This window comes from Mobula birostris, chromosome 19, assembly GCF_030028105.1.
Source record: "Mobula birostris isolate sMobBir1 chromosome 19, sMobBir1.hap1, whole genome shotgun sequence".
Lineage (NCBI taxonomy): Eukaryota > Metazoa > Chordata > Chondrichthyes > Myliobatiformes > Myliobatidae > Mobula > Mobula birostris.
In genome coordinates, this window is record NC_092388.1 from 52,874,291 (window position 1) to 52,889,129 (window position 14,839).

Sequence of the window (14,839 nt, forward strand, 5' to 3'; positions counted from 1 at the left end):
GCTATAATGGCGGGGAGGAGGGTCACTTCAGGCGAGAATGTGAATGGCAGGGAGCCCCTCGGAGGGAGAGCCCCCAGGTGTCCCAGCAGGAAGCGGGGTCGGGAAACTTAGAGGAGATTCTGTGAGGGAACGGACTGGAGTCTCTGGGAAAATACACTCCCAACAATGTGCCGCAGGACCATCAAGAGGAAAAGACCCTATCCCAGAAGGATTGGTGGGGCCCCGATCCAGCGTGTCGATACGGATCGAGGGGATAGAGACAAAAGCCATACTCGACACCAGGTTGCAGGCTGCAGGTCACATTACTGTACCGGTCGTTCTACAATCAGTATCTGGCGCACTTACCCGCCACCTTTCAGTGCACTGGAGATTTGGGGCATCAGTGATGGTGATTACCTGTACGATGGCTATTTGTCTGTGAAATTGGAGTTCCTGGAAGCTGGGGTGGGGGTGTCTGAGGCTCATGAGGCCCTGGTACTGGTTTGCCCTGACCCCGGTGAGACTGGAGGTGTGTCAATTGTGGTGGGGACCAACACCCCTATTGTGCGGGGACTCCCGGGGGCCTGCAAGGAGAAGGCGGATGAAGACTTTTTGGAGACCCTGTCAGTGCACCCAGTGTTCCGAGCTGCTTTTGAGGAAGCGTGGGGTCGCCCTGGGCTGGACATCACGTGTGAACAAGGTACTGTGTGGTGTGCCTAGTCGAAGCCCAGGGTGGTGCGGCCAGGTGAAGTCGCGAGAGTGATGGGGATCCCTAGATTCCTGGGGGTGCCTGAGGGTGAAGCCCTTTTAGTGGACACCCAGGAAGATCTCGAAGGGGAGTCAAGATTCCCTGCTGGGGTGCTGGTGCGACCAGAGTTGCAGAAGCCCTCGGTGGTACAGGCACGCAGGCTAGTGGTGATCCTCAGGAACACTACTGCATGGGAGGTCACCTGTAAGCAAGGAATGCCTCTGGCGCATTTGTTCCCGGTGACGGTGATGCATAGCGCCTCCATGAGGCCAGTTGGGGAACAGCAGTCGGGAAAAAGGCCTAAGTTGACTGCTGAAGCTTTTAACTTTGGGACATCACCTGTACCAGAGGGTTGGAAGCGGAGGCTGGTGGAGAAGATGTTGACAATGACAGATGTTTTTTCCCTTGATGAGATTGATGTGTGTTGTTCCAGAAGCACTCGCCACACCATATGGGTGACTGAGAACGTTTAGAGAACGATCACGGCGACTGACCCCTGAAGATGTGGAAGACATGCGGCAGCATTTAGGCAGGTTGAAGGAGGCCGGGATCATCACGGAGTCCCGAAGCCCGTATGCGTCTCCTATCGTAGTGGCCCGGAAGAAGAATGGGAAGGTTCGTATGTGTGTGGACTATAGAACACTGAACAGGCTCATGGTCCCAGATCAGTACACGGTCCCCCGGGTGGAAGATGCGCTGGCCTGTCTGAGTGGGGCAAAGTGGTTTAGCGTGCTGGATTTGAGGAGTGGGTATTACCAGATCCCGATGAGTGAGGCCAATAAGGAGAAGACGGCCTTCATTTGCCTTTTGGGTTTTTACCCAAGGATGCCCCAGGGCATATCGGGGGCCCCTGCCACCTTCCAGAGGGTCATGGAGAAGATGGTGGGGGATATGAACCTGCTCGAAGTGCTGGTATATTAGGATGACCTCATAGTATTTGGATCCACCTTGGAAGAACAGGAAGCGAGGCTAATGAAGGTGCTCAACCAGCTGAAACAGGAAGGGTTGAAGCTTTCCCTGGACAAGTTCCAGTTCGGCCAGATGTCTGTTAGCTATGTTGGATACATTGTCTTGCGGAATGGTGTAGCGACCAACCCGGCTAAGATCGAAGCAGTGTCCACCTGGCCGAGGCCCCAGACCGTGAGTGCTCTGCGCTCGTTCCTAGGGTTCTGTGGGTACTATCAGAGATTGGTGAAGGGCTACGTCCAGGTGAGTCATCCCTTGAACCAGCTTCTGAGTGGTTCCCCTGGGACAGAGGGGGAGTGGGAGGAAAGGACGGGAGGTGGGAGAATATTTGAACCCATCAGAGCCCTTCGGACAGAGATGGGATGACAAATGTGAAGCGGCTTTCCAGTCACTGAAGGAGATGCTGACTCAGGCACCAGTGCTAGCTTTTGCAGACCCCCGATTGCCCTACATGCTACACACTGACGCCAGTCATGAGGGGTCAGGGGCTGTTCTATATCAGGATCAGGGCGCTGGCCTGAGGCCTGTAGCGTTTGTCAGCCAGAGTTTGTCACCTTCAAAGAGAAACTATCCCACTCACAAGTTGGAGTTCCTAGCACTGAAATGGGCGGTGGTGGATAAGCTGAGTGACTATCTCTACGGGGCCAAGTTTCAGGTGCGGACAGACAACAACCCACTCACTTACATCTTGACCTGGGCGAAACTGTATGCCACAGGCCATCAGTGGCTGGCAGCTTTGTCTTCATATGATTTCAGCCTGAAGTACCGGCCGGGGAGCCGGAATGTCGACACAGATGCACTGTCCCAACGGGGCAAAATGTGCAGGTAGAGCAGGAGCCTGAAGAGGTGGCTGCCCCCAGTACCAGGACTCTGCGTCCCCGCAGGGGGGAGGACGTGCTTACCCCGGGAGAGACAGGCCCGGGCCCAGCCCCTGTGAGGGATACTGATTCAGAAAATGATGACTGGGATGGTTGGTACTTTCTGCAGTTCGCTGATGCTCCCGGGATGGAGGAAGAGACTCCTGGCTTTTCCCCCACTGGGTTAGAAGGGGCCAGTGAGGGGCAGTCCGTGGTACCGCAGGGCGCTGGAGGAGAGGATGTAGGGCCTGAACCAGAGATAGAGGGTTCTGAGGTGTAGAGGGGCTTGGGTGACTGCTCGGGGGAGGATTTGCCTCGTAGTTTCAAAGGGTCCCCTGTAGTGTCTGAGGCAGAAGGGGTAGACGAGGGGGTACGTAGGCCTCAGAGGAGTCGGAAACCCTCAGAGAGGCTGGCCTACGTAGCACCTGGGGAACAAGGTGTGATCTCTACTGTGCTGGGGAGTCAGATCACTGCTTTCTGCACGTGGATTGGGCTGTGTGCTCTGCAGGAAGGGATGGCGAATTATCTGAGCGGCATGGGGGCATGACTTATTTCGGTGGGGGGAGAATGTAGGGCTCTCAGTAATACTAGATGGACTGTTAACTGTTGATCGCTTATTACCAAAATAGCTTCTCTGAAGTGTTATATTAAAATGGCTTCTTGTAATGTAACTGCTGAGCAAGGGGTTCTCTGTAACAGCAATGTTTGGGTTATACAGTGTGATAATGGAAATTGTATTCATTTGTTAGCCAATGGAAGACATGTTCTGTTATCTTGTATATGTGTGCTGAGTTGAGGAGCACGGGCTTTTTGGGAGGCAAGCAGAGAGGACGGACGTGTGAGGAATAGACAGCGGTTCCAGGGCGGTGGACACCGGACCTCGGGGGTTCGGAGGGTGGCCGGAGTCTCGGAAGGTCATTGTGGATGGAATCGGAGGCGTGAGCTCCAACGTATTAAAATATTATGTGCACAAGACCGATAAGTTACTTATGTGGCGCCTTTTCTTGTAGTTGTTCCTACTAACCCATCACAAAAATTTGCTATACAGTATAATTCTTCACTCGTACTTTGTATATTGTTTCATACTTGTGTCGTAGCTGATCATTGGGCGACTCACACTTTATCCGCACCAAAGCATTTGCACTGTTTGGCAGGGTCGACGGCTATTCACCCTAGGCAACGGGGGTCGGTGGGGCAAAGGACATTAAGTTTGAGATTGATTCAGGGGCTACTGCATCGATCATCGGTGAGGAGACCTACAGGAGGACATGGGGGTTCAACCTGCTTCCCATTAGACCATCAAAGCTCAAACTCAGGACCTATACGGGGCAGCCCATACCTCATTTAGGGGTGTTATATGTGGACATTTCAGCTGGGGGTCAGAAGGCTGAAGCCAGGCTAGTGAGAGCTAAGGGCAGGGGGCCCAGTCTTTTGGGTCATGATTGGCTTCACAAAATCTGGCTAAACTGGCATGAAATTAAGTATGCCCACACGACGGAGAACACTCTGCAGCGGTATTGTGACATTTTCAGGGATGAGCTGGGCACACTGAAGGGCGTGACAGTGAAACTCCATGTCGACCCTGAGGCCACACCAAGTTTTTTTTTTAAGCCCAGGTCGGTGCCCTATGCCATGAAAGGCAAAATTGAGGAGGAGCTGGAAAGTTTACAGAGGCTGGGCATCACTGAGCCCGTCCAGTTTTCAAGGTGTTCCAGTTTTGAAGGCAGGCAAAACGGTGAGGATATATTTTGGACTATAACCTTATGGTGAATCAGGTCTCTAAGCTGGAGGAGTACCCATTGCCACGGGTGGATGACCTGTTTGTGACTCTGTCAGGGGGTAAGCTGTTCACAAAGCTGGACATGAGCCACGCTTACCAACAGCTGCTGCTCGACGAGGATTCAAAGGAGTGTGTCACAATCAATACGCACAAGGGATTATTCAAATACAATCGCCTGGTGTTTGGAGTGGCGTCCAGCCCCGCCATTTCCCAAAGGACAATGGACACTTTGCTGCAGGGGATTCCGCACGTAGCAGTGTACCTTGGTGATATTTTGATCACAGAGGCTACGGAGGTGGAGCATCTGGCTAATTTAGAATGGGTGCTGAAGAGGCTCTCAGATGCAGGGCTGCAATTGAAAAGCGGAAAATATGTGTTCCTGGCATTGAATGTAACCTACCTGGGACACAGGATCACAGCTGAGGGGCTCTGCCCAGTGGAGGACAAAGTGAGAGCTATTAAGGAGGCCCCAAGCCCCAAGAGTGTCACTGAACTCAGATCATTTTTGCGCATGGTGAATTATTATGGCAAGTTTCTTCCTGACTTCTCAAAGGTTTTGGCCCCACTGTATAAGCTGCTTCACAGTGACACTAAGTGGCAGTGGGGTGAAGAGCAGGAGAAAGCTTTCAAGGAAGTGGAAGAACTCCTCCACTTCACTACCCTTTCATGTGATGCCTCACCCTATGGAGTCGGGGCAGTTCTCTCACATGTAATGGAGGACCATTCAGAGAAGCCTATTGGTTTTGCTTCACGTACCCTGACGGCTGCTGAGAAGGGACATTCACAGATAGACAAAGGAGGTCTCGCCATTGCTTTTGCAGTCAAATGCTTTCATCAGTACCTCTATGGACATGTATTCACAATTTATACGGACCATAAACCACTGATAAGCCTGTTCAGTGAGACGAGATGCATCCTATCACTAGCCTCAGCCAGGATACAGCGTTGGGCTCTCACACTGTCAGTCTACCAGTATACTATAGTGTACAGTGCAGGTGGGGATAATACAAATGCTGATGCACTGAGTCGACTGCCTTTACCTGAGACACCTGTTGCTACATATGTGTCTTCAGAGACTGTTTTCATTGGCGAGGCTGTCAGAGACACCTGTAAAGGCGACCGAGATCAAGCAGTGGACAGAGAGGGACCCAGTCCTGTCCTAAGTCAAGACTTTTCTTTTACAAGTTTGGCCCAGTGTCATGGAAGGAGAGGAACTGAGGCTTTATGCCAAACGCAAGACAGAACTCAGTCTGCAGGATGGCTGCATTTTCTGGGGGGGGGGGGGCGAGAGTCATCGTGCCTCTGGCTGTACACAGATTGTGGAGGAAATTCATTAGACTCATCCAGGGGTGTCTCAAATGAAAAGTCTTGCAAGATCCTACGTCTGGTGGCCAAGAATGGATCAGGATCTGGAGAACAAGGTAAAATTATGCACGCAATGTCAGACTAATCAGAATATGCCACCACTAGCTCCTTTGCACCCATGGGAGTGGCCAGACCACCCCTGGTCTTGGCTACATTTGGACTCTGCTGGCCCTTTTATGGGGCAGATGTTTCTTGTCATGGTAGATGCGCACTCCAAATGGAGTGAAGTTCACATCATGAGCAACATTACAGCCCCCTCAACCATAGACAAACTCAGACAAGTGTTTGCAGTCCACGGGTTGTCTGACACCGGTCACAGATAATGACCTGATGTTCACCAGTAAGCTGTTCAGTGAGTTCATGCAGCAGAATGGCATTCATCACATTCGGACGGCCCCTTTCCACCCAGCCTCAAATGGTTTGGCTGAGCAGGCTGTTCAGACAGTGAAGGAAGGCCTGAAGCGGCTGACAGGGGACTCTCTTAGCATTTGTTTTTCATGTTTCCTGTTTAAATACCGCCTCACGCCACAGACTACGACTGCCCGCACTCCAGCAGAGATGCTGATGGGGCGTAGGCCCAAGTCAAGATTGGACCTGTTGCGCCTGGACATGAAACCGAAAGTGGAGAGAAAGCAGGAAAAGCAGGAGGGACATGATCAACAAGTGCAAGAGAGACAGTTAAAACCGGATGACAATGTCTATGTGAGAAACAATCAGTAATGGCTGCCTGGGGTTATTCTTAAGCAGAGTGGTCCCATCTCCTATGTTGTTAAGCTGACTGATGGGCGTGTTTTCCGCAGACATCAGGACCACGTGCACCTGCGTCATGATACCGGCTCAGATGCAGACAGTTCCACAGAGTTTCCAGTGGTGAGGCAGACTACTGTGGGAGCAAGTCCACCAGTGACTTTGCCAGAGGGCGAGACGCTGGCAGAGGGATCGGGGTCCTCTGAAGAGGATGGACATTCTCACACGGACACACAGACGCCTCTCACGCCCCCAACACTAGATCCACCCAAAACATCCTCACCAACAGTGTCTGCTGGGTCACTGGGGGTAGTGTGCAGATCGTAGCGCACTCGCAAACCTCCTGACACTGAATCTTTGACTGGACAGTTTTTTTTTTGTTAGATTAAATGTTGAATCTGCCACGTTTTCCAGGTGTTTAGTATTGGTAAACTGTTGCTGAGACACTAGTATAAGTTTCAGGGGTAAGCAAGCTAATGACACCACCGTTTTTATTTCCCAGTTCTCTTACATTGAGGGAATGTTGAATTTTAAAGGGGGAGAAGTGTTGTAATGTGAGCATTATTAAAAGCAAGTTAATACTAATTAGGATAATGGTAATATAGCAATACTCCCACTAGGGGAAGCTGTTCTTAAAGAGAGGCTGGTTCCGGGGTTGGTGGGGTTTTACTTCTTTTCTTTTCACTTCCGGTGTGCATTGTATGTAATATCAGTTTTGCCATCCCAGATAAAGTTGTTCCTTTGGGCATGAAGTTGTCGAGTGGTCCTTTTTCAAAGTAGAAATTACCACATTGTATTTCTTCCTCTCTCCCTGCCACCATCTTGCTCTAACTTCTCATCTTTCTTCCCCCCGGTCCTGATGAAACATCAACAGTTTACTCTTTTCCATAGATGAAGCCTGGCTCGCTGAGTTCCCCCAGTTTTGTGTGTTAAGAGTGGATATCGGACTGCTGAAAAACTACACTGGAGAGGTATAATGGGGGGCAAAGAAATAGCAGACAAACAATAAGTATTTTGTATCAGTATCCCAGAAATTTGAGAGTGTCAGGAGGCAGAAGTGAGAGCATTTGCTAATACTAAGAAGTAGTTTGGGAAATCCAAAGGTCCTGGACCAGACAGTGCACACCCCAGGGTTCTGAAAGCGGTAGCTTAAGAGTTTGTGGATACATAAGTAATGATGTTTCAATAATCACTGGATTCTGAAATGGTCCCAGAGGTCTGGGAAATTGCAAACATCATTCCATTCTTTAAGCAAAGAGGGAAACTGAATAAAGTTCATCTGACCTCAGTGGTTGCGAAGATGTTGGAGTGCATTATTAAGGATGAGATTTCAGGGTCCTTGGAGGTGCGTGATAAAATAGGCCAAAGTCAACATAGTTTCCTCAAGGGGAACTCTTGCCTGACAAATATGTTAGAATCCTTTAAGGGATTAACAAGCAGGATAGACAAAAGGAGAATCTGTGGATGGTCTGTTCTTGGATTTTCATAAGGGCTTTTACAAAGTGCCGCACATGAGGCTGCTTAACAAGGTAAGAGCCCATGGTATTACAGCAAAGATATTAGCTTGGATTGATTGAGCATTTGCTGATTGGCAGGAGGCAAAGAGAGCCTTTTCTGATCGGCTGCTGGTAACTAGTGGTGTTCCACAAGTCAGTGTTGGCACTGCTTCTTTTTACAATTGAATGCCATTGATTGGGATGATGGAATTGATGGCTTTGTGACCAGATTTGTAGACGATAAGACGACAGGTGGAAGGGCAGGGAGGCTGACAAGGACTAGGACAGATTAGGAGAATGGGCAAAGAAGTGGCAGATGGACTATAGTGAAGGGAAGTGCACGGTCATGGAATTTAGTGGAAAGAATAAACGCATAAACTGTTTCCTATATGGGGCAAAAAAATTCAAAAATCAGAGGTGCAAAGGGACTTGGGGATCCTTGTGAAGGATTCCCTAAAGGTTAACTTGCAGATTGAGTTGGAAAGACAAATGCAATGTTATTGTTCAGTTTGAGAGGAATCAAAGCAAGGATGCAATTCTGAGGCTTTATGTCTCTGAGGTCAGACCGCACTTGGAGCAGTTTTAGAGGCCGCTTATCTAAGAAAGATGTGTTGGCATTGGAAAGGGTCCGGGGAGATTCACAAGAGTTACTAAGGGAATGATAGGGTTAACATACAAGGAGAGTTTGACTGCTCTGGGCCTGTACTCGCTGGAGTTTAGAAGAATGGGTTAGGGAGTTCTTATTGAAACCTATTAAATATTGAAAGGCTTAGAGAGAATGGATGTGGAGAGGATGTTTCCTACAGTGGCTGAGTCTAGGACCAGAAAGCACAGAACAGAGATGAAATGGAATTTCTTTAGCCAGAGGGCAGTCAATTTGTGGAATTCAATGCCACAGACTGCTGTGGAGGCCAAGTCATTCAGTATATTTAAAGCAGAGGTTGATAGGTTCTTGGTTAGTCAGGGCATCAAAGGTCATGAGGAGAAGGCAGGAGAATGTGGTTGAGCGGGATAATAAATCAGCCATGATGGAATAGTGGAGCAGATTCGATGGGCCGAGTGGCCCAATCTGTTCCTATCTCTTATTGTCTATGTTACTAGAAACATTCATTTTAGTTTCCATGTGAAAATAATTTTAATCTGCACTTGATGTTTTGCTTGGAAATCCAAATGAAAGGGTTGTTATTCTACAGTGTACAAATTTACCTTTACAGCCCTTGTGAGCTACTTTAGCCTGGTCCAGCCATTTAATCGATCGTATGCTGCCTTCCCATTCAGCATTGGGATCTGCACCTGGTGCATCTGTTAAGAGAAAGAGAGTTATTTAGTGAACTTCAATGAAATACTTCCTCCTAACCCTGGAAGTCACTTGGAACATTCTTAAAATTACCACCTGGCCTGTTCAAAATATACAAGAGCAACAAAATAAATTGTGAGAGGAAATCAGTGGAGGGAAATGATGATCTAATGACATGTCAAAACACTGCATCTGGACTGAAAGATTAGAGGGAAGCTAACCAGTATAAACTTTTGACTGTTCATTTCCTTCCGGAGATGCCTTTGATCAGCGAAGTTCCTCCAGAGGTTTGTTTTCCTTTTGCTCCATATTCCAGCGTCTGCAGTCTCTTGTGACTCTGAAGTATACTGGAAATGTGCATTCGCCCTACTCCATACACCTTAGTTTCCAATTAATGCCAAAGCATATACAACTCAGTAATACTGAGAATAGTTTAATGGGAATGCCAAGAACAGAAATAAACAATTTACGTTTGTACTTTGCACCTTCACATTTTATTTGTCTGTGCTTGAAAACAAATCAGTATTGTAAAAGGATACCCATCCATAACTTAACAGGCACACAAGAGGCTTGCTATTTTTGCATTAATTCCATGATTACTCAAGTCAAAAACCTTTATCTTCTACATACGTGGTTTCCTTTTACAAATCAAATACCAAAAATCAATGCTTTTATAGATAATAACTGTATATGATTAAGTTATAATGTTATCAAGGGCAATTTTCTTTTTAAGAACCATTACTGACAATTATCAATTTATTTATTATGTGACGGGAGAGCAGCTGTTCTGCAGTCCTATTCGGCATCCCTTTATTTCCGTATACAGCCTGCAACTCCTCTCTCTTACAGGCCCAACAACTCTCCTTTGGTCCGTTAATTACAATAAAGGAACAAATTGCAATGGCCAGTTAACCGACCAGCATCTCTCTGGGATGTGGGAGAAAACCAAAGCACCTGGAAGAAACCCACACGGTCACCGGGACAACGTGCAGACTCTACACAAACAACACCCGAGATCAGGACTGAACCTGCATCCCTGGAGCTGTGAAGCCGCAGCACTGTTACTTATCAGGGTTTCTACCCGGTGCTCTGCAGAAATCCTAATACCTAACAATTAATACTTTCTGTTGTCAAGGAGACACTGCTAGGTTAAGTGGCAAGAAGAATCAAAAGGGAGTTGATGGATATGTGAAGGCCAACAGTTTACAGGAATATACCAGGGACTGGACTGGACTGTGGGACTGTTCTGCCTGGAGACAGCATGTATACAATGGCCTCCTCCTGTATTTTAAAAGTAAATTAAATGTTCACAAATATTGTACTACATCGAAGAAAAAAAAATTATACATTGCAGAAATCACTTGTTCCTTCCAAGGTCATGATGAGTAATGCATGAGGCAACAACAAATCTACCTAATCTGATTTGTTTTATTACCATCCGTCTTGCCTGTGCACCTTGCAGTCAAGGATATCACGGTTTCTTAGTCATAGAATGATAAAGCCCACAAATAGACCCTTTGTTTCATAAAAATTCACACTCATCCAGCACCCATTATACAATAGACCTAGAGTGACAAACACAAAATGCTGGAGGAACACAGCATGTCAGGCGCCATCTACAGACAGGCATAAACAATTGACGTTTCAGGCAGAGAGCCATCATCAGAACTGGGAAGGAAGGGGAGAAAAGACAGAATAAGGAGGTGTCGGGGAGGGTAAAGAGTACACACTGGCATATGATAGGTGAAGACAGGTGAGTGTTTTTGGAGGGGGCTGAAGTGAGATACTGGAAGGTGATAGGTGGAAGAGTTAAAGAGCTGAAGAAGGAATCCGACAACAGAGTGGGCTATGGGAGTGACAAGGTGTCACACATGAGGCTGCTTACCAAGTTAAGAGCCCATGGTATTGCAGGAATGTTACTAACATGGTTAGAGCATTGGCTGATTGGTAGGAGGCAGTGAGTGGGAATAAAAGGATCTTTTTCTGGTTGGCTGCCAGTGACTAGTGGTGTTGCGCAGGGGTCTGCAATGGGACCACTTCTTTTTATCCTGTATATCAATGATTTAGATGATGGAATAGATGGCTTTGTTGCCAGGTTGACAGATGATACAAAGATTGGTGCAGGGGCAGGTAGTGCTGAGGAAACAGGTAGGATGCAGAAGGACAGATTAGGAGGACAGGTAAGAGTGGCAAATGAAACACAATGTTAGAAAGTGCACGGTCCTGCAATTTGGTAGTAGAAATAGATGTGCGGACTATTTTCTAAACAGGGAGAAAATCCAATAATCCAGAATGCAAGTGGACTTGGGAGTCCTTGTTCAGAACACCCTGAAGGTTAACTTGCAGGTTGAGTCGGTGGTGAGGAAGGTAAATGCCATGATAGCATTTACTTCAAGAGGTCGAGAATTCAAGAGCAGGGATGTGATGCTGAGGCTTTATAAGGCACTGGTGAGGACTCACCTTGAGTATTGTGAAGTTTTGAGCCCCTCATCTTAGAAAAGATGTGCTGACATTGGAGAGGGTCCAGGGGAGGTTCACAAGGATGACTCCAGGAATGAAAGGGTTATCATACGACGAACGTTTGATGGCTCTGGTCTGTACATGCTGGAATTCATAAGGATGAGGGGGGATCTCATCGAAACCTTTTGAATGTTGAAAGGCCTAGACAGAGTAAATGTGGAAAGAATGTTTCCCATGCTGGGAGAGTCTAGGACAAGAAGGTACAGCCTCAGGATAGAGGGGCACCCTTTCAAAACAGAGATGCGGAGAAATCTCTTTAGCCAAAGGGTGGTGGATTTGTGGAATTTGTTGCCACGGGCAGCTGTGGAGGCCACGTCGCTGGGTGTATTTAAGTCAGAGATTGATAGGCTCTTGATTGGACATGGCATCAAAGGTTACGGGGGGAAGGCCGGGAACTGGGGTTGAAGAGGAGATAGATAAAAAGGATCAGCCATGATTGAATGGTGGAGCAGACTCGATAGGCCAGATGGCCTATTTCTGCTAGATGGTCTAAAGGAATGAGGGACACCAGAGGGAGGGTTTGGCAGATGAGGAGAGATGCAGTAAATTAACAGAGGTTAGATAAATTGATGCTCATTCCATCAGGTTAGAAGCCACTCAAATGGAATATGAGGAGTTGCTCCTCCAACCTGAGAGTGGCCTCATCATGACTGTACAGGAGACCATGGACCAACTTGTTAAAATGGGAAGTCAAATTGAAATGGGTGGTCAATGGGAAAACCCGCCTTTTGTAGCGTACGCAGAAAAGGTGTTTGATGAAGTGGTTCCCCAATCTAGGTTGGGTCTCACCAATGTAGAGGGGGGCCCCAAATGGGAGCACTGGATGCAGTAGATGACCCCAAAAGACTGGGAGGTGAAGTGTCACCTCTCATGGAAGCACTGTCTAGGGCCCTGAATTGTGACGGGGGGGGGGGTGCGGAGGGGCAGGTGTAACACTTGTCCTACTTGAGAGGATAAGGGCCAGAAGGCAGATAAGTGGGGAGGGACAAGTGGAGAAAGGAGTCACAAAGAGCATCTGCTGTACAAAGCAGACAGTTGGGGAGAGGAAAAGATTGTTTTAATGGTGTGATTCCATTGAAGATGGCAGAGGTTATGGGAAATGATGCGCTGGAATGGAGGCTTATGAGGTGGTAGGGAAGGACAAGGGGAACCCTGTCCCTGTTAAGGTGGCAGGAAGATGGGGTGAGGGCAGATATCTGGGAAATGGAGGAGATTCAGAGGAGTGCACCATCAGTGGTAGAGGAAAGGAAACCCTGTTCTTTGACAAAGGAGGACATCTCAGAAAGCCTTATCCTGAAAACAAATGAATGGCATAATCTAGCAGGATTCACTAGGAGTATGACTAAACCTGGTTGATTCTCACCCATATACTTCGATTTAAAAACTTAGTGGCCATTTTAGTCGACACGTTCATGCAAATACCTAATCAGCCAATCATGTAGCAGCAACTAAATGCATCAAAGAGGATCAATTGCAGTTCATACTAAAGATCAGAATAGGGAAGAACAATTGTTGGTGTCAGACAGGCCGGACTGAGGGCCTCAAAAACTGCTGATCTCCTGGGATTTTCACGCATAACGGTTTCTAGAGATTACAGAGAATGGTGTGGAAAAATAAAACAAAACAGCCAGGGCTGCAGGCAAAAATGCTTTGTTAATGAGTGAGGTCGGAGGAAAACGGCCAGTCTGGTTAAAACTGACAAGATGACGACAGTAACCACGAGTGAGCAGAAAAACATCTCCGATTGTAATAGAGCTTTTTTCCTAATAAAATCACATTGAAGTAAATTCCAGCTGTCAATATGTAGACTTCCACGTATGGCATAATCAATAGCATTATGCGTATTTGTTTAAAATCAATGATGTAAATACATAAAGCTAATCACAGATCAAAGATCTGAGGTTGCAAATTCTACACCTCACATCAGTGACAAAGCAAAATGGACACACAAAGAGCAGGGTTCCTTTTGTTGTATTAGTCTCAGTTGATTGAGATGGTATGTATTTTCAAAAAGCAGAAATCTTACTCTCTGTAAAGCAAGGTGGAATTTTTCTCTCTAAAGCAACAATACAATGCCAGCATGATATAGTTACCTTGACACCAGTGTATTCTGCATAGTGAAAGGACAGGAACTGCTAACCAATCAACCTCTCTCGTTACTAGCAGATTTCCTGTGAGGATGTTTACAGGAAGTCAACAGTTGTCATTTTCCTCTTAGTAACGGAGGATAAATTAAATAAATTTAAAAGACTAAGCGAAGTGATTCAGCATCACATTTAATTTAATCTTAACCTTCAAAATTGTTTAGCCAATGCTTTGTGCAGTAAATTGATAATATGGTCATATTAATTTATAAATTAACATACGATATTGCTGTCCAGGGTTGGTAAGTATATCAAAGTAAATAGACTATGTTACCATACCTTGAGATTCATTATCTTACAGGCATTTACAAAAAGTATACATAATCAAGACTGACAAACAATTAATGTGCAAAAAACAAACTAGGCAATTAAAAAATACACAGATCATGAGGTGCAAGGAGTCCTTCAAAGTAAATCCGTAGATTGTAGAATCAATTCAGAGAACATTGAAGCTATTCACACTAGTTCAGGAGCCTCAAACTTGCAGGATAAATAGCCAATCCTGAAGCTGGAGGTGTGCTACCTAGGCTAAAAAAACTAAATATTACATACAATTGCACAGAGCAAACAATACATAACACCACCTTTTAGCTCACATAGACTATTCTGGTGTTTAAGGTCCACTCACATCTCTCCCTGTGATTTTTCAACAACTGTCAGTAAAAATCTCCCCTTTTCCCTCAAATGCTTTTCCAGAGTTCCTTAAATGTTTCTTCTTATAACCTTAGTGTGCTGTTTTTCACAGACGCAAGGATGGCCTCGAGCTTTTTACTTTCCCCACGTCTCCTCTGCTCGTTGGCGGGGTGCAGTGCTGCCAACGCTCACCAGAGCACCGCTCCTGCAACCCCGTTTAAAAAAAAAGTCAAAATAAACAAGCGAGGATTTTAACAGCAGCCACATATTAAATAGAGGGAATTTTACCGAGCCGGGGGTTGGGAAG

The 14,839-nt window shown here is 46.8% G+C and overlaps 1 protein-coding gene across 3 annotated transcripts in view; it reads right to left on the minus strand.

Moving 5' to 3' along the window:
* The window catches only part of LOC140212597 (N-acetyllactosaminide beta-1,6-N-acetylglucosaminyl-transferase-like), a 96,335-nt gene that overhangs the window by 53,064 nt on the left and 28,432 nt on the right, over positions 1-14,839 (minus strand). For all 3 annotated transcript variants that reach the window (XM_072283591.1, XM_072283592.1, XM_072283590.1), the window contains exon 2: positions 9,145-9,240. In XM_072283591.1, the coding sequence (XP_072139692.1) occupies positions 9,145-9,240 (96 nt within the window). The remainder of the gene's footprint in view (positions 1-9,144; positions 9,241-14,839) is intronic.